Source organism: Paramacrobiotus metropolitanus, unplaced genomic scaffold (assembly GCF_019649055.1).
Source record: "Paramacrobiotus metropolitanus isolate TYO unplaced genomic scaffold, Prichtersi_v1.0 Parri_scaffold0000087, whole genome shotgun sequence".
Classification (NCBI taxonomy): Eukaryota; Metazoa; Tardigrada; class Eutardigrada; order Parachela; family Macrobiotidae; genus Paramacrobiotus; species Paramacrobiotus metropolitanus.
The window spans coordinates 94,260-112,814 of NW_026570307.1; the positions used below are offsets into that span (position 1 = coordinate 94,260).

Genomic DNA, 18,555 nt, shown 5'->3' on the forward strand with positions numbered 1-18,555 from the left:
AGCGCATGTATGACCTTTGCGATGCCTAGACACATCGCCAGCGTGACCTGCTCTGGGGCAAGAAGGATAAAAAACCGGATGGCAAAGTGGATCCCGGAAACTGGGAAGTGGTGAGTTCTTGTCGGATTTCTTAATCCATTAAATAACTTACCGCCGTATACCGCAGAACGCTTTCTACTTTCTAATTTTTACTGTAGCCATCTGACTCACACTCATGATTCAGTAGGGAATGCATGCAGAGTGCAGAGTCACTGCAGAGTGCAGTGCAGACATAACATATTTATCTTTAGGTGCTGGCCGGTGCCGGTTTTTTCTACCGGGTGTCTGCGTTGGAGCAGTTGTTGTTGCCGGCATTTTACCATACCATGCCATTTACAACCAGATCGCAACCTACTCTGTAGACTCTCAGATACAAAATTTCTATGTTTTAGGCTTCGATTCCGCTGTTCGTGAGTTAGAACCTTTAAATTGGATGTACTCGCTTTTTTTACTTGACCGTTGATTAACGTTAATTCTTCAAAGCGGGATTAGCAGGAATATATGACTAAGGCTCATTAAGCATCGTACATCTTTATGCTGTAAGTCAGTTGATTATTAACCATTACAATACAAGTACTTACTACTTTTCCCGATAAATCTAATAACTTTGTTACTGATCATGTGTACTTTGTCCGTCTGTTCGCCTCCGTCGAATCGGAAGTCCAACCTACTCTAGACTGTTACAGTTACAGTGATAACTATGAATATCGCGTATTTTATTCAACGTGAACTCGTTGAATAACTAAATTATTTAGAATTAAAAGAATTCTAAATTATTACAATCAGAGATTTGCTCGTTTGCAGTACCACGCCGTACAATGGCAACCCGGTAGCGGCAGCATACAACATCTGTACAATAATTACAATTATATTTACCAATGAAGAATGTGTGCATAGTTACGTGTATATCGTACATACAGTTTTACTTCGAAGAATGATGTATTGTGGAGATTTTATTATTGCATTTTCAGTCAAACACTACAGAATTAAAGGGAGATTTGTCGTGAAAATAATAAATATCATAAAATCACAATATAATATCATTTATAATGTTATCGGTATTATTTAACTTTAATCACATCATATTCACCCGTTTTGAGCTTTCTTTCACGATTATTGGCCTTATTATTTGGCCGTAACTAGATTTTCGATCCAAGATTTTCTCTTTATTGTTACCTTTAGCGTACACTCATTTTTCAGGCCTTTACCGGAAAGAGCCGGCAAATGTCTTATCACGAGTGACGATCTGTAAATCCCTCAAATTAAAACAGATAAAATGTGTGCTTTATCATTAATTTGCGCTGACTTGATTTGTTTGCCGTACTTCTACTCGTACTCCTAAAATCTTATAGCAAAATTTTAACTAATTAATTAGTTTTAATTTTAATAAACGTATCATTAGCATGAAAGAAAAACGAAATAACGAATTCTTTCGTATAAACGGCCAAAGAGAAACAGAACGACCGCGAAAATTAAAGAAAATAATATTTAAAATTTCCGTTCCGTTCCTTTCTTGGCATTTATCTGTATGATACACGTACAAAACCTTCGTCGTACGGCAGTAAAATAATAATTATATCGAACGCCTGAGTGTGTGCTTTGCGCAGTTACGTTAAATATTACAGAAAAATAACTATTATTTGAAAACAGTTAAATAAAATAATAAATAATATTTAAAGAATATTTGAAAATAGTTTATTCCGTCATAAAAATTACTCAAAAACATTTACTTTAATGATCGTAATCTAGAAAGTATTGCATGCAATTGACGCATCGATGCTGTATAAACGTGCGAACTTATCGTATCGAAACTAACAAAGCATCCCGTACAATCTACAAAGCAAAAAAAATAAGCCTTGACCGTGTGTTAATCGTAAGCACGTACGCGTACCATGGTTCTATGGCATTATGGACTTTGAACAACTGCAGATAATTTTACTGTAAATGAGCTTCTTTTAGTGAAAGCCATAACAGTTGTAACTTCGAAGATCTGAGTTCGGTGAATTATTATGCAAATCAATACTAATGCGTGTCACAAAATAATTGCTTTACCGTTATCTACAATTGTTTTTTTCACGATATTTGTTTCATTTGAAAAAGGGGCTGTCTCGTCATGCCTATTATCTTGGTTTTAATACGTAATTTTTTATTACAAAACTGCTAAAAGAAATTAGTAGTTTTCGCTCAATGCATAAAATAATAATACGCTCATTGCATCATAGCCTCTAAAATCCTTTTCAGTTGCACCTGTAATGTTTTGAAAAAATTTATATTCGCCAAGACCAACGAATACTTTCTCCTGTTTACGAAATTACGTCTTAAAACGTTGTATCGTGCACTTCTTGATGACCAACGCTTTTCGCAACCATCAAAGAGCAGCCGCCTTTTAAACTGAACCCGCAGTTGGCAGCGCTTCCCGACAGTGGCGTAACGAGCCTAATAATTTGGGGGCCACGGCCCACCCCAAACGAAAAGTTATAGCATAGAGTCTATGGGAACGGCCTACCCCAAAGCCAGTACTTGTGGCTAGGGATGCCAAAAACTTGAGTTAATAACTTGACTTGACTTTCGACTCGGGTTTTCCATAAAGTCAAAATTTTTAAATTACTTGGACATCCAAGTTAATTTTTTTGACTTGACTTGGAAGCTCAAGTCAAGTTATTAACTTGAAGTCGACTCCAAGCCGACTTGAAGTCGAATAAAAAGTAATACGAAAATTTGCGTATAGGGGAAATATCAGACGTCGCACAACCGTTCCATGTACTGCTCCAGCCACCCGCCCGGAGTTTTGCATCATGGCTGCATATGCAGCCGTGTGGCCATATTCCAGTTCGGTGGCTGGAGCAGTACAGCGAAAGTGTGTTGTACGACAACATTATCAAAATATTTTAAAGAAATAACGCAGATATCGTCGGTTCACTTTAAATTCTTCAAATGTTTTTAAAACATTGTAAGTCGACTTGAAGCAGAACTTGAGAACTTGGTTTCACAAACGAAGTCGACTTCATTGACTTGGTTTGAAAGAATAAGTTCAAGTTAATAACTTGACTTTTCGTCCAAGTTTTTTCGATTAACTCAAGTTATTAACTTGATAAGTCGACTTCGCCAAGTATTTGGCAACCATACTTGTGGCCCACCCCAAACCTTTGAGCTCGTTACGCCGCTGCTTCCCGAGTAACGTCGGTTGCAACTTGCAACAGGTTGCTTACAGCTTATATAGAAGAAACTGGGCGTTTATCTGTTGCCAGCAAAGGCAGGAGGAAGACCAATCAGGAATCCCACCAGCGCTATTGTTTCGGCTTTTGGCACGAGTTCAGCTATGCAACTTTGTCGCACAGTTCCTCCCGGTTCGATCATCGAAGTAATTGTTTCGAAAAACTTTGTAGAAAACAGCTCAACGCAGTGTCTGGACATTTCGCCACGACGACGACGTTGTATGCAGTCAATCTTCAGCTTTTCCGTTTGTGGCTTTTTCTGTTAACATCATTTTCGTGTGTAACAAAGCGTTGACTGATATTTATTTATTCTCGGACCACTCTACGATTGCAAAAAATGTTCAATCTATTCTTTTTCAAGAAAGGTACTCCCCTACAAAGTTTTTTTAATTATATTGTGTTTTCGTATCATCGAAGTATGCTCAGGAAATTTTACAGATTCTAAAAACTGAGGATTCCAAAATCAGTCTGCTAACGGTCCACATTCATGTCCACGTTGATATAACGGGCAATTTCATAATATTGCAACAAGATTTCGTTGCAGATGGATGGTTTTCGGGGCGACTCAAGGCCCGCAGTGCCCGACGGTTGGAAGAAGTGCGCGGGTTACGACCCACCAAAAATAATTTCATTGGGAAGCCTCCTTCGGGCAAAGGTCATCGTAAGAAATTCGTGCGATCCTAGTAACGATGATCTCTACAGTTTGCATACGTACTTCATAGATGTTGCATCCACAACCGTTTTAATAGCGCTACGCATATGTGCGGATATTGTGTGACATCATTTTGAAGTCTAGTGTATTGTACATACGGCGGCGCATACGCACATGAGCTTTTCGTTAACAATATTTTCTAACCCATCATTCTCATTTAACAGGTGTTTGTTTCTTTCATATACTCGTACTGAAAAATATGTAGAAATGCAGAGACTGCTTGTGCAGAAATGCAGATTATATTTATATGCAGAAACCGCTTTTTTCTTTTTTAGTTTACATTGCTAGTACGCCAGTGCCGCCGTAAATTCTGTTTTAACGCTTCGATCGGGAACACCATAAAGCAAGCTGCACGTTTTTCGCACATGTTATAATTTAATAGTACAAAACAATGAATCCCATCAATTTTTGTCTAGCTTAAAATTGTTAACAAGTTAACTTTTACAGGCATTCGGATCACGGCCACGCGCTATTTCTTCCACAAAGAGTCGCCAAATCATTTGCGCGGTGTAAGTGCAAACTGCAAACCCGAGTAAAACAGTTTGTAAAAAATACGTTAGCTAAACGTTAGTTAAAGGCCAAAATTCGAACACTGTTCGAATTTTGGCCTTTAACTAACGTGTAGTTAACGTATTTTTTACAAACTGTTTTACTCGGGAAAGCATATTCGTATGCGATACGTACACACTACTCGTAAACCTTGGAAGTGTTCTGAAAACACATGAATGTTTTCGCTTTAGTCACTGTGTTTTCGTATAATTTATGATACAACTTTTCTGTGCAAGTGTAATAACTGTCTCTAATTATAAGCTCTGGTCACACCGTCTTTTGCATTTTATATCTAGATTGCTACAGCTCGCAGTGCGAAGTTGTACGGAGGTAGAAAACAAAAAATGTCGACTAATATTTAATTTAACACAGATTGCTGAATACTGAGTAGTGTTGCATACGGCTTTTAATTTCATATCTGCTGCTCAATTCTGCTGCGTTTTTTTAGAAAATCACTAGAAGTACTGTCAATCGCGATCACTCACATGACGCCGACGGCCCGACGTCAACGGGATCGCTGGCGGAACTGATAATGAACGCTCCTCGGATGGACGCAGGTAAATCATGTTGACCAACGGTGGATGAGAGTAACAAATAAAAATAATTAATTTCAGAATTATGAGATTTTTTCTAATTAATTTTTAATAGTTAATACAACGACCGTATAGGAACCGGCGCGTCTCGAAAACTGCGAAAGCCACTGCGAATATTGAACAGATGATTACACTGAACACTTTTGAAGGAACCGTAGGTGTTCAAATTACACAGGTTTTACTGTAGTAATTTCCTTCACATGATTATTGCTAAATTATATTTGTGTACGCAAAACCGCATGCAGTATATGAAATGATACTTTTCACTTATCCTTATGTCTTTAATCTCACAAAAATTCCTTCCCTTAAATTATTTTAGACCGCAATAGCATCTGAGCGAAGCCGAAGATGGCGCTTGCGTAACAGAATAATATGAATATACTCGTATGATAAATTATTATAACAGTAGTAACAAAACTTGTACAATCGCATATCGAAACGAGTATCGAGTATCGCTATAAACACATGTCTAAAGTATTACGTGAAGTACAGTACTTATCTGTACAATACTTACAGACATTTATACGAGTATTTTTAGTACGACAACGGTACTATCAGTCACGGACATTTTGTTTTTAGTACGCCGCAAAATGAAGTTCAGTTAGACACAAGTCGCCAGCGTAGTCCCAGGGACAAGAATAAAGACAGCAAACGTAACGACAAGGTTGAATTTGAAGATGAAACTGGCCACGGAAAGTGGTAATTTAAATGGCACCTTTATACAGCATAAGTAATAGTTCATCGTTTTTTGTTTATAGTTTATCGCGTTAACAATTTTTAGACTCGACTCAATAGCCCTCATGGCTAAACATAAAGGTAAGCAACAAAACCCGAATTGTAAACAGTGAAAAGAATTGCTACAACAGTACAGTCAGTACTATGGCACGTTATCAAAGGTGCAGCCTGCACTCTGCAGTAGGTTTGTGATCAAGAAATGTGTAGTTACTCCTGTAGATTAATTGCGATCATATCACTTTCTAATGTGATTTGTTGCTGCTGTTTTTATGACGCTATCCACTACACTCAAGGTTAACAAATGTTCATTTCGATCAAATATCTATATAAGTTTCCTACGCTCTCACAGTTCTTGCCTTAAAAGTATTCAATTTGTCGCGAACGTTTTTATGCGATCCTGAAAGCGTTTTTAATTTAGGTATTGCTCTGATGCATTTGGATTCATATTAGTGCGATGTCATCCTGATGAAGTATCCCGTTAATGTGTGCTGGTTTTGTAAGAATTTTGCTTCTGGATTAGTTTTGTGTTTTCCGTAATATGCTGATATTTTTTTACTTTTCGATTTTTGCGATGTTTGTTAAATGCGGTTAGACAAACTGGTGCGCAACAAACCTTTATTTTTTTTCGTATACGCAGTGGCTGACACTTGACAATCTCACAAAGATGCGTCGCTTTTACCATGCGTATCTTGCATACTTACGATTGCTAGAATTACTCGGGATTCATTCCCCTCTGTATTAAGTCTGTTTTTCGGCGATTTTGCAATGCATACCAGATGATTACGAAAAAATGCCATCAGCTACCCATTTTGTTCTCCATATCGCTTTGTCACATAGCGCTTCAACCGTTAACATTTACAGATGCAGTTGCTATAGGACTGCACTATTAATCTTTATATTTAGTAATTAAATCTAAGGAACGTAACTGGTCAACTTTTCCAAACAAGAATTATAAAAGTACCAGGATTTATCAGCGGGATTCTGGTAGTGCCCATATGGATCGGCCACCGGCAGTTTCGCCATACGTGTCCAACGAACGGACGATTGTACTGCTGATTTAACCTCGAAGCTGGCCCTGCTCAACTACAGCGTAATTACGCTGTAGTTTACGCTTTTACGCTAGAAGAAAGTTTATAAATTTTTGCTGCATTTTGTCTTGTGCATCGCATAAATACCGTTTGTGTTTTACCATCTGATACGGCAAGGTTCAGTGGTGATCATCCGGAATTCTCGGGGCCATTGCGAAAAGCCTCAAGGGTTAATCAGGCTGGTGATTTAGATGGCCGGTTGCGAACGCCATGCAGTGGTCAGAATGGTCGGGCTGCAGTTGCACCCGCTATATTCGCCACGCAGGAGGTAAGTGCCGTCGTATAATCCAGCGCAATCTCCCAATCTGATGAACACTAATTCATGTCGGAATCGTATACAATGAGTGATCTTTCTGTTTGTATGACAAGGACAAAGCATTTGCACAGTTAGTGGTATAATCGTACGAAGTTATTCTGGACGCCTTTATTTTGCACTTTTAATTTAACGCATAAATATTCACCAGATCGATGAAATGAAAAAAGTACCAGCACGTCTAAACATTTAGCTTGCATTACACAATCCACATCTACTTAAAACTTAAAAGTTTTATGTCGCGCAGTTGATCAGTGTTCATCCTGACGAAAAAAAAACACAAAATCCACAGAGTAGTTGAGTAAAGACCATAATCTCTGTATGTGATACAGTCATCCAGATATGAATAAAGATATTTATGGATGGCATTTATGGATGGCATAAATGCTGGCAGAAATGCAGAAGGAGGACCAATAATGTTACGAGGACTCTTCCCAGCGCTATTGTTTCGCCTTTTGGTACTGTTGCAGCTATGACTTCTTGCGCACCGGGCAGTTTTGTCCGAGACCGATCATCGATGTTGTTTCGAGAAATCCGCTAATGGTTTGCAGCTGACAGCATTTATAACGGACAATATCATACTATAGTTGGTACATGATTTCTTTGCGGAGGGGCGGTCGTCGAGGCGATGCATTGCCCGACGCCAGGCGACTGCAGCTGGGAGATCCGGGAGTTGAAACTTAAAACCAATCGAAAACAACGCTATCGATCGGAAAGCCTAATCTCAGTAGTGGAAAGAATTTGTACTGTGTGACCTTACGACGATAAACAATGGCAAAACAATTATTTTGACACTTGGTAATATGTAATGTACAAGGTGCCGTACTTGTTAATATACTGTATAGTTATTGCTCTGTATGTTTGTAACTTTGTACGGGATGCTTGGTAGTTTCCATACTATAAGTTCGCACGTTTGTAGCATCGATGCATCGATATTAACTCGCACATGCGAATACTTTCTAATTATGGTCAATAAAGTAATTTGAGTAATTTTTATGACGGAAGAAACTATTTTCACATAATATTTATTTTTTTGTATTATTTAAAGTAATTACGCAAAACACGCTCTCACGCACTCATCGCGTTTGATATGTTATATTATTTTACTGGCGTACGACGAAGGTTTTGTACGCATTATCATCATGCAGATAAATGCCAACAAAAACAGGAACGGAACGGAAACAAACACTTTCTTCAATTTTCGCGGTCGTTCTGTTTCTCTCTGGTCGTTTATAGGAACGAATTCGGTATTTCGTTGTTCGTTCATGCTAATGATATTTTTATTTGCTATAAGATTTTAGGAGTACGAATACGGCAAACAAATCAAGTCAGCACAATTAAAATGATGAGGTACACATTTGTCTGTTTTAATTTGAGGAAAAAATGCGTATTCTATGTGATTTAGATCGTCACTCGTGATAAGACGTCTCCCGGCTCGTTCCGGTAAAGACCTGAAAATGCGTGTACGCTAAAGAGGAAATCTCCGATCGAAAATCTAATTACGGCCAATAATCGTGGAAGAAAGCTAAATACGGGTGACTAAAATACGATGCTATCAAAGTTAAATAATACCGATGACATTATAAATGATATTATATGATAGTATATTATGATAATAATTATTATGATATTTAACATCTCTACGACAAACCTCCCAAGGTTTAATTCAGTAGCGTTTGATTGACAAAGCGATAAAAAATCTCCACAATGGGTTGTTCATAAATATGCACACATTCTTTATTGATAAATAATTGTAATTATTGCACAGATGTACGAGTATGTTGCCGCTACAGGCTTACTATTATACGGCGTGCAGGTATTGCAAACGCGCAAATCTCTGACTCTAATAATTTATATTCTTTTTAATATCCTAATAATTTAGTTATTTTAATTCGACGAGTTCACGATAAACAAAATACGCGATATTTCTAGTTATCACTCTATCTAGATCTGTAATAGCGATTCGACTTCCGATTCAACAGAGGCGAACAGACGGACACGTAATATACACAGTAATATACACGATCAGTAACAAAGTTACTAGATTTATCGGGAAAAGTAGTAAGTACTTGTATTGTAATGGTTAATAATTAACTGACTTACCGCATAAAGATGTACGATGCTTAATCCTATATTCCTGCTAATCCCGCTTTGAAGAATTAACGTGGTTCAACGGTCAAGTAAAAAAAGCGAGAACATCCAATTTAAAGGTTATAACTCACGAACTGCGGAATCGAAGCCTAAAACATAGGAATTTTGTATCTGAGAGTCTACAGAGTAGGTTACGATCTGGCTGTAAATGGCATGGTATGGTAAAATGCCGGCAACAACAACTGCTTGAACGCAGACACCCGGTCGAAAAAACCAACACCAGCCAGCACCTAGAGTAAAGATAAATGTGATGTCTGCACTCTGCATGCATTCCCTACTGAATCATGAGTGTGAGTCAGAAGGCAACAGTAAAAATTAGAAAGTAGAAAGCGTTCTGCGGTATACGGCGGTAAGTTATTTAATGGATTAGGAAATACGACAAGAACTCACCACTTCCCAGTTTCCGGGATCAACTTTGCCATCCGGTTTTTTTTCTTTTGGCACGAATACAGCTGTGCAACTTTCTTGCACAGTTTCTCCCAGTTCGATCATCGTAGTAATTGTTTCGAGGAAATTTTGTGGAAAACGGACAAACGCACTCGCAGTCTGGACTTTTCGTCACAATGCCAACGTTTTCTGTAGAAAGTGTCAGTCTTATTCTGCTTTTCCGACGGTCGTCACTCGTCAGTGCCCTTTTAATTTCTGTTAACGTCTGTAGAGTTAAAGCGTTTCCTGATATTTCATGATCAGATAACTTTTGCGATTCAACAAAATGTTCAATTGGTTTTGGTTCACAAAAGGTAATCCTACGCGGACAATTTGATTATATCGCGTTTTTGCAATATCTGTGTATGTTCAAACAGCTTATACAATTGAGGAGTTCTGTACGTGATCATGAGTGCGAAATCAATCCGTTAACGGCTGGCAGTGTTTATTCGTTTAACGAGCGGTACCGCAGTGTAACAAATGATTTCGTTGCAGAGGGATGGTTATGGGGTCGACGCAACGCCCGCAGCCGCCAGCGATTGCTGGAGGTTCGTGGGTTACGACCCTATAAAAACGAGACTATTGGCACACCTGGCCCGGGTAAGACAGTTCATTGTGACCTTTACTGATGCGATTCTGATAGTGTAGGTACGGCGCATACACTCGCGCATGTGCCTTTCGGAGTAATACAGCAAATAGGGTACTGATATTATCGACAGAAAATAAGTTTTTTTATGTGCCCAGTACGCTAATGTTGCATTAAACTATGTAAACCAAAACGACTGTTTATACAATAGATTATCTGTCCGAAATCCATGAAATATGCAGCTAATCGTTTTCCACACAAGTTTTTCATTAGGACAGCTCGATACCTTGCTCTGGAATTTTTAAAAAGTTAGTTTCACAGTTTTACTGTTTTACAGGCCCACGGATTCTGGTGAAAGGAAAATTCTTCAGGGAGAAGTCACCCAACCATCTATTCGGTGTAAGAGTGCTACAGATGTCAGCGTAGCGGTGCATACTAAGTAGGGATTTCACATATCAAGATAAAACAAATTATGGAAAAAAATGTTCCTTATCTGTCTGTTAAAAATGGTTTTGTGTATAAAATAGCGCCGTCATGTTTTATAATTTCGTATTCATACGACAGAAATTAATCTGCTGTTGAAGCACAGTGTGAGCAGCGTTTGGGTTGCACGAATGATGAGACAATTATTCAATTGGTCAACGTTGGAGACACTACTAATATTTTTCAATGTACATGTGTTATGGCAGTTGTTGCTAGTTAATGGTAAGTAAATGTTATTTACTGTACTATTTTAACTAATTGTATTTAACTAGAACGGCTTTCGTTTTTTTATATCTAGGTTGCCGCAGCTCGGTTTAAAAGATTCAAATCACGTCCGAAACTGGGGGCCATTGTGGAAGCGGAGCCTAGCCCGAATGCCAGCACGGTATGCAAAAAAAGTACAATTATAATCGTATCCATAAGATACGAGTACTTTGTAAAACGCAAAATGAATGCAGCAATGCAATGCACATGTAACCTGTGGGTAATAACTGCTGGATTTGATTACATCTAATGCTCGAACCAGTCACCAGCCGTAATTGAGTTTTGAAGCGATATTTTTTAAAGCTTCACACAAATGGTAAAAACTCTAGATTATCGGATATTTTTTTTCAAAAGGTTATTTAGATTAGTACGTTTTTTAGATCATCGAAATGGGAACCGTGGGATTGTACAGAAAAAAGAAGAAATCATCAGCAGCCTTGTACCGGTATCGTAGTGGTCAACAAATTCAGGTGAATGTTTTCATACCGGTCGAGTCATATTTTTGTTTTGTGTGTTTCAGTCCGGCAGCAGCACTGTTGCTGCTGACGACGCTGGCGTTCGTCTTGCTTCACTTTGCCGCTACATGGCTTGTGCCAATTAATGGAAATAACGCGGGCGGACCGGGCCCACCACCGGTTACTTCGGCCGTGGGGGACTTCGGGCCTTCCTTTAGGCCAGTATACGTGTAAGGTCAGTTTCACTAGTACCAACTTCGGGAAACGAAACAGGATCGCTTCTCTATAATTGCACCAGTACTACAATAATCTGTAGATCAATAAGTATTTTTATTGTTGGCCACTAGTGTATCCACCAACGGCTGGTTAAAGTAGCATAGTGAGTATACTGCTCGCGCTATTACTGGCACTTAAATTTCGCAAGAGATATGAACTGGACCAGCAAGAGATATGAACTACATAGTACTTTAACTTTAACTGTGTAACATATGCGTGCACTAAATAAAATGCTTGTTTTGATAGCCCACAATGCCCGCGATTTTTTCTCCCGGTGGATCTGAAGGGAATTCGGTCCGTCTGGATCCCCGGAAGTGGTTGCCCTGAAGTGGTTGCTATGTTTACCGATTTTAAAAGAATACGTGTGCTGCCGAACGTATCATTTGCCTTATATCTGATTGTCGGGAATGATGCGGGATTCGTTTTTGTGTTTTTCCTCACAACCGTGCGATTTGCAGTTTAAGTACTTAATTATTTTGCTGTGTCGACTGTTAAGCTTTGTTTCCATTGTTTGCAGTACAACCAGCTCATAATCATAATTAAATAAAGATAACGATCGTGTACGCCAATGATAAGCACGAACACGGAACCGTTTTTTGGCTCATCGAAGCCAGTGTCGCGATTGCCAGTTGCCACTACGAATCGTTATCGTCGCATAATCGTAACAGTCGTAGTATAGCAGGCGGTGTAGTTGCCGCATAATCTAACAGTGTTGCCGCATAATCTAACAGAATCTTTTAATTTTAAATTACTTACTGAATGCTGATATACTGTGTGCTAGCAGTGGTCGCTGCGAAATCTTATAAAATGAGTGACCTTTATTTTGACAAGAATATACCCAATCAATAATTGACTGTTACTAAATTACGTTTTTTGCAAGCACAGTTTCCTACAAATTCGATCAGCGATGGCAGAAATGACTTCAGTTTTCAAATACCTAGTAAAGCACATAATGTAATTATACACCGTTATGTACTGCAGTATGTACGAGTATTTATTTATAAGAAGTTTTCGTGCGTTGTGGTAGCATTAGCAAGTGAAAGTGTTTCCGACAGGAAAAATATGGTGCTAACGTACTCACAACGGCCAAGTGCCGAACATTCTTACTTTCTTAGGAAAAATTTTGCAGCACTGCACGTTTTCGATAGATCAAAGGGAAACCGCCGTTATAGGACCGCAGTTGGCACACGCTTCCCGTTTACCAGCCGCGGTCAGGGTGGTTTATACGCAGGAAAACGTTGGGCGTTCACAACTTCACACACTTTCTTACACTGTTGCCAGCAGGGCAGAAGGAGGACCAATGAAAGAAGGAGAAATCACGACGACTCTCCCTAGCCCTATTGTTGCGGGTTTTGGCACGGTGACAACTATGCAACTTTCTTGCAAATTTTCCCCCATTCGATCATCGAAACAGTTGCAATAATTTAAACTTGACACTTAACAGCCAGACGCGTTTTCTGGACGTTTCGTCAGCCGCATTTGCAGACGATTGTCTGGTTTTCAGTTAGTTCAACCTGAAGCGTTCTTACTTCAACCATTTATTAAGCCGAATTATGTTTGACATCTTCGGAGTGAAAAAGGGTAGGAGTACTGTACATGCATATTAATATTACAGATTAATTTTAACGCTAATTGATACAAGGAACTGTAAGAAGGACCAAGCGAGCTAAGCCAACGGTTCCCACTTCTCATCGTACACAGAAAGAGTACCTGAAAAGCATTTTATGCCTGTGTATTAAAAGTGACATCAGCTTCGATGTAGGTGCGCGTTCATCGGGAAAGTACAGCGCTCGAAGCGCTCAACGCCTAGCGGAAGTGAGGGGAGAGCGTCAAACCAGCTCTTTTATTGGAAATCCTGAAGGAGAGGGTAAGAATTTTTGATGACCTTGATTGTTGAGATCGTACCAGAAAGTCGTATAACGCGCGCGTGTCTTTCGTACACAGATTAATTTTGAGAAAGAATGTACAATATTAATAATTTCATTCGCGCAAAACTTCGCCAGTACTGGGCTGGCATAAATAAAGCCCCTCGCACTGAAATTAAATATTTTATTGGTGAAATGCTTTTTTGCAGGTGACGTGGTCTATGTCACTGTGAAATTTTTTCTGGACAAAACGCCAGGAGGCCTTCACGGAGTAAGTGTACTGAAAATCAACAAAAATTAATGAGCGCTTTAAGTTATTGCTTACTAGTTAATACATCAAATTTTAAAGCTTTTAGTATTGGACAAAATATTGTTATTTATGGCGCAAACTAGTAATTAATAAAAACTTGTAGTTTAAGGAATATACAACGACTGCATTTTTAAATAGTGCTCATACTGTCAAAGGCGCAAGCCGTTATGTTTGATAAAAATTTTGTTATTTCATAAAGTATTTTTATAATTTAAATAACTTGTGGTACGTCAATGCATCATTCGTCATAAAATCGATGTCCTAGTTGTACTCTAATAGAGCCTGCTTAATAGTGCATGATGGTAGTGCGTACAGGCCTTATAACCAAAACATCTAAAGATACTTGTTAATTATATTATAGGTGCACGTCGTTCGTACATTCCTTATTATCCGTAAACCGTACATTACAACCGTAATTATTCGTACCGTACTACCGGAGGTGTTTGATAGTAATTATTGTGCCTACTGCAACTGACATTTATTCTGCGAGTATAACATTAACAGAGATACCAATAATACCATCGCATGTTTAGTTCGCGCAGAACACTTTCGTATAAAAACTGATCAGCTCACTTTAAAATAATCGCTTTGCAAAGGGCGCACATGCAAATGTTTTCCCACTTGTCGGATGTTTGTCAGTCTGATGGCTTTCATTTCGTGTGCAGGTTCCCGCAGTACGGAGCGAACAATTCAAGAGCAAACCAAAACTGGAAACAATAGTGGAGGTTGAAAAAGATTCTACTGGAACGAGCACAGTATGCAAGAAGTATTCTCAGAAAAAAATTCAGAAAATTAAATTAATTTAATAACTAACAGAAGTCTCTGGGTTGTCGATAAGTATGTATGTTGTAGCTAACTGTCAGTCGTTTTAAACCGGCGTGCATGCTGGTTGTTGTAGACCAGTCGTTAGTTAGGCCTCGTCCCGAATTCAAAGCGAATCTCGTTGCGATACAGCAACTCCACCTCGCGAGGTGGCTTCGCGTACCGTATCTGTAGGCGTGGCCACTGCATACAGCCACCTCGTGCGGTTGAGCAACCGTACCATAGCGAGATTCGCTTTGAATTCGGGACAAGGCCTTAGTAAGATAATACATGTCACCAACAGCAGATGCTCGGAACTGCTGCCATTAATAAGCACTCATCAAAGCTTGTGGACCATTTACGCTCGAAAATTATTATCACTGAATACTGAGAAAACTCACTGACGGATATCTGCGATTAGTTCAGTAAATGTAAAATTGTTAAATAATCGTTGTATAATTTAGGCGGCGCTGAAACTGGGAACTGGAAAACGAAATACGAGAATGTTTCGGTATCGTCACTGCCTGCCAATGAACTATACCTGATTTCATACTGATTGATATAAAATCGTATTTTAGATATTTTTATTGTGTATTTTATATTGCCATATTGTATTTTAGACCGGCAGCTGTCGTGTTATTTGTAATGATGTTTTGGGTCTTAACGATCAAATCGGTCAGCGCGCATCAGCCGTCAACAACTACTATCACGGTCTGTGGCATCGCGGCGACTTGGATCGGCGGCGAAGGTCAGTATTAACAAAGCTTGGGAATGCACAGTATTCGCACTGCACAGTACTTAGTAACTACTTACTATGCTGGTTCAGCCTGGTTGACCATACAGATTATTAATTCGGTATTGCAAGTACTTCTGTGATCATCGACAGCGCATGTGCCGTTAGTTTTGTCTTACAATTTACAGCATTAGTTATTTGCTTGGTTTCTTTTACAAGCTTACAATGCACTGGCGGAGACTAATATGTACGTGCAAATGGTGTATCAAATGCTTATTAATTTGATAGTCCTCCAAGCACGAAAATGCGTGTTTTGCTGGGTGAGAGGGGAACCGCCTCATACCGACTGTCCGGAAGTCATGTTGTTGCTGGTCGGCGGATTTGCTTTTCTTGCAATCCTTCTTGGATTTCTCCGTCTGCATGGACAAGAAAAGGTATATAAGTACAGATATCAAGATATCAAGTCATAACCCGTTTTGAGAAAATAAACTGGCGTGATTGATTTTTTTTAAGGAATCAATTGTGGTTCGTGAGCACCATGGTGCCGGTGGCGAGCGGGATCACATCGTGAATATGGAACCGAACAATATGCCGCCTGGTCCAAATGATACGTTTCGGTAAATTAAGTAAATGTTAACTGGTCACTTTATAATCGCATACATATAATATGTATACTGTATTGTTATAATTATTACTTATCTGTATACTTATGTCTGGCGTCAATGTTACTAACATGTGACGGAAGCAGTTAATCTACGTATTTTGAAGAGTTGCTATTCTACAATGGTCAGCTACTTCTTGTTAGCACGCCGATGAATGAGAACACAGGCACAGGGGTACCGCGCCAACGCAGGAATTCAAGCGAGGAGAGAAAAAAAGCTAAAATGATGGAACAACAAAAAGCACAAGTAAGTACTCGTACATATCCGGTGACCGGTGGTGTTTTCCACAATTATCGTACCTTCTATACTTTCTAGCGTTCCGGTTTTCCCGTGGAGAGCGTCCATGAGGCCGGCTAATTTTAAGTAAGCAAAAAAACAAACATTTATGATTAAATGCTCGTACTATTGCTAAATAATATTACACAGCCTTCCGACCTACTGCACTGGCGTATTTTTGCTAGTATTTCCCGAATTATTTCTAACGTTGAAAAGAAAAGTTGAACATACCTGGCGTCTTTTAAAAAAAGTATCACTTTAAAGTCAGTGTTTTCTTATGCACCGCCAAAAACGCTTTTCATTTAGGCACTGCCACTGTGTATGCAAAATTCTGCCGGTCATGAATGGATTGCAAGTTCTGTATCTATCCAAAAATTTTGTTGATTGTACTGTTTCTCCATGTTTGTTTGCATACTTATTTATTATGTCATGGACCGCAACTGATTGCGGTCGACTACGCTCCGCATACGCTATCCCTTCTGATACTGGAAAAATAATTCTGCTGCCGGAAGGGTCTTTTTGCATTTCTTGTAACTGGCATCAGTAATGCGCGATTCTTGATTTTTTTTTGGTTTTCATTGTGGTCAACCGTCCGATTTTACAATAAATTTTTCGCGCTTTATTAAGCTTGTTTTTCTTTGGTTACGATTCGTACATGCCAGATGATACATGTTGACAAAATGCGTATTTGTAAATTGTAATTAGTTATTTTGTTTGTCGTTTCGCTTTGTGACATAGCATGTCAACAGTCAGCATGTGAAATTAATTGATATGAGTATCACTGTATCATCCAAGGTAGCATTACCCAACAAAAAATTCATGTAGCAGGATTCAATAATGTGGTCTTGGTTTTGCCATGCATGAATTCTGCCAATATTTTAGAAAACAGCATTCATTGAGGAGCAATATCACAATAACGATAGTGACCGCGTTCCTGACCTTGAGCTGGACACAGAAATAAAGATTAAAGGATACCACCTGAAAACACTTGGCTACTGATGAGATAAGATGTGGTTTTCAACAAACCGGTACTCAAGTACTGCAGCCGAGCGTACTTTAGATAACTTTACCACATGTGAAATGCTACGATTTTTTAAGAGCACGCTACGTTTTTGGCTACCTTAACAGAATCATCCTAAAATAATCACTAAACTGAGGGCTTCGCTTTACGGCCGGTGATATGTATTTCAACTTATTCGACAAAAGGAAGATAAACAGCTGGTGAGTATTGACGTACGGCAAAGGGAAGTTTGTATTGCGAACACGCTTTGGAGTTCTGAGACACCTAACTGAGGCTTTAATTTCGACGCCACGGTTATTCAGTCCCGTTTTCCCGCATCGTTCTCCATGATGAGCTTGGTCCTGCAGTATTCGCCTCTCTCGCATTCACCCACGGTAAAGCACTTCTCACCATCCAACTGACACGGCTCGATTCCGTGGTATCCGACAACAGTTAACATAGAAAACACAGGACTGATAGAAACATCGTAAACAACTTCCGGCGTCGATTTCACTCCTTTGAAAACGGCTTGGTTGCACCATGATCGCGTACAGTACACGACATCCTGCTTTGTTGCGTCTTCGAAATGAAGACGAATTGTCAGGTTGCGTGACCCGTTAAATTCGCCACGAAGCAGCTCACCAGTCAGTGCCACCGTATAATCCAATGTAATGTCCTAATCTGTTAAACAGTGAATCTTTAGGAACTAGAGCAGTGACCTTTCTGTCTAGCTGCTTAACAAGGAGAGTACGCGATTGGTGGCAATGATGCAGAACTGCGTTGGGCACTTAAGGGAGACTGCTTATTTAATCTATTACGTATACATAAACGTCTACCTGAAGGTATGAGAACATTCCAGCATTTAATTCTAAAAATTTGGCTTTGTTTTGCACCGCTTATGCTGCAAAATAAGAGTACAGTGCTCAGTACACAGTTACCTGCTGCTGCTTGATGTCGTGCAGTAAATACGGGTTTAGATATTTAGGAATGTCCAGGTTCCCGTACGGTCCTTAAAGATTCGTG

The 18,555-nt window shown here is 39.2% G+C and overlaps 3 protein-coding genes across 6 annotated transcripts; all 3 read left to right on the plus strand.

Annotated features, from left to right (window-relative positions):
- Window positions 1-3,241: 3,241 nt before the first annotated feature.
- On the plus strand, window positions 3,242-6,638 carry LOC129596204 (uncharacterized). Of its 3 annotated transcripts, none has more exons than XM_055493420.1 (7): window positions 3,242-3,619; window positions 3,799-3,915; window positions 4,414-4,475; window positions 4,964-5,072; window positions 5,688-5,807; window positions 5,867-5,924; window positions 6,262-6,638. In XM_055493420.1, the coding sequence occupies exons 1-5, from the start codon at window positions 3,592-3,594 to the stop codon at window positions 5,711-5,713; spliced, it is 342 nt and encodes a 113-aa protein (XP_055349395.1). In that variant the 5' UTR covers window positions 3,242-3,591; the 3' UTR covers window positions 5,714-5,807; window positions 5,867-5,924; window positions 6,262-6,638. The 3 variants fall into 3 exon arrangements, with proteins under 3 accessions (XP_055349395.1, XP_055349396.1, XP_055349397.1); XM_055493421.1 differs by having other exon boundaries at window positions 5,890-5,924; XM_055493422.1 differs by having other exon boundaries at window positions 3,250-3,619; window positions 3,799-3,909.
- A 117-nt stretch (window positions 6,639-6,755) lies between these two features.
- On the plus strand, window positions 6,756-12,406 carry LOC129596203 (uncharacterized). 2 transcript variants are annotated; one of them, XM_055493417.1, is made up of 7 exons: window positions 6,756-7,199; window positions 10,317-10,421; window positions 10,745-10,806; window positions 11,189-11,275; window positions 11,535-11,599; window positions 11,675-11,839; window positions 12,132-12,406. In XM_055493417.1, the coding sequence occupies exons 1-7, from the start codon at window positions 7,142-7,144 to the stop codon at window positions 12,346-12,348; spliced, it is 759 nt and encodes a 252-aa protein (XP_055349392.1). In that variant the 5' UTR covers window positions 6,756-7,141; the 3' UTR covers window positions 12,349-12,406. The 2 variants fall into 2 exon arrangements, with proteins under 2 accessions (XP_055349392.1, XP_055349393.1); XM_055493418.1 differs by having other exon boundaries at window positions 11,675-11,844; window positions 12,132-12,259.
- A 702-nt stretch (window positions 12,407-13,108) lies between these two features.
- Window positions 13,109-17,313, plus strand: LOC129596244 (uncharacterized). Its single transcript, XM_055493471.1, has 11 exons — window positions 13,109-13,466; window positions 13,648-13,752; window positions 13,960-14,021; window positions 14,726-14,815; window positions 15,326-15,372; window positions 15,482-15,609; window positions 15,883-16,028; window positions 16,108-16,211; window positions 16,400-16,502; window positions 16,572-16,619; window positions 16,839-17,313. Exons 1-10 carry the CDS (start codon window positions 13,439-13,441, stop codon window positions 16,611-16,613), a joined length of 855 nt encoding a protein of 284 aa, XP_055349446.1. The 5' UTR covers window positions 13,109-13,438; the 3' UTR covers window positions 16,614-16,619; window positions 16,839-17,313.
- Window positions 17,314-18,555: the final 1,242 nt, after the last annotated feature.

Bases quoted from the DNA above. Each gene is read 5' to 3' on its own strand.
- LOC129596204 (XM_055493420.1), top strand. From the start codon at position 3,592: ATGTTCAATCTATTCTTTTTCAAGAAAG. The intron at 3,620-3,798 runs GTACTCCCCTAC...ATTTCGTTGCAG, and splicing joins TCTATTCTTTTTCAAGAAAG to ATGGATGGTTTTCGGGGCGA. The intron at 4,476-4,963 runs GTAAGTGCAAAC...GCGTTTTTTTAG, and splicing joins CGCCAAATCATTTGCGCGGT to AAAATCACTAGAAGTACTGT.
- LOC129596203 (XM_055493417.1), top strand. From the start codon at position 7,142: ATGCAGTGGTCAGAATGGTCGGGCTGCAGTTGCACCCGCTATATTCGC. The intron at 10,422-10,744 runs GTAAGACAGTTC...ACTGTTTTACAG, and splicing joins TATTGGCACACCTGGCCCGG to GCCCACGGATTCTGGTGAAA. The intron at 11,276-11,534 runs GTATGCAAAAAA...TACGTTTTTTAG, and splicing joins CTAGCCCGAATGCCAGCACG to ATCATCGAAATGGGAACCGT.
- LOC129596244 (XM_055493471.1), top strand. From the start codon at position 13,439: ATGTTTGACATCTTCGGAGTGAAAAAGG. The intron at 15,610-15,882 runs GTCAGTATTAAC...TTAATTTGATAG, and splicing joins GACTTGGATCGGCGGCGAAG to TCCTCCAAGCACGAAAATGC. The intron at 16,503-16,571 runs GTAAGTACTCGT...TATACTTTCTAG, and splicing joins TGGAACAACAAAAAGCACAA to CGTTCCGGTTTTCCCGTGGA.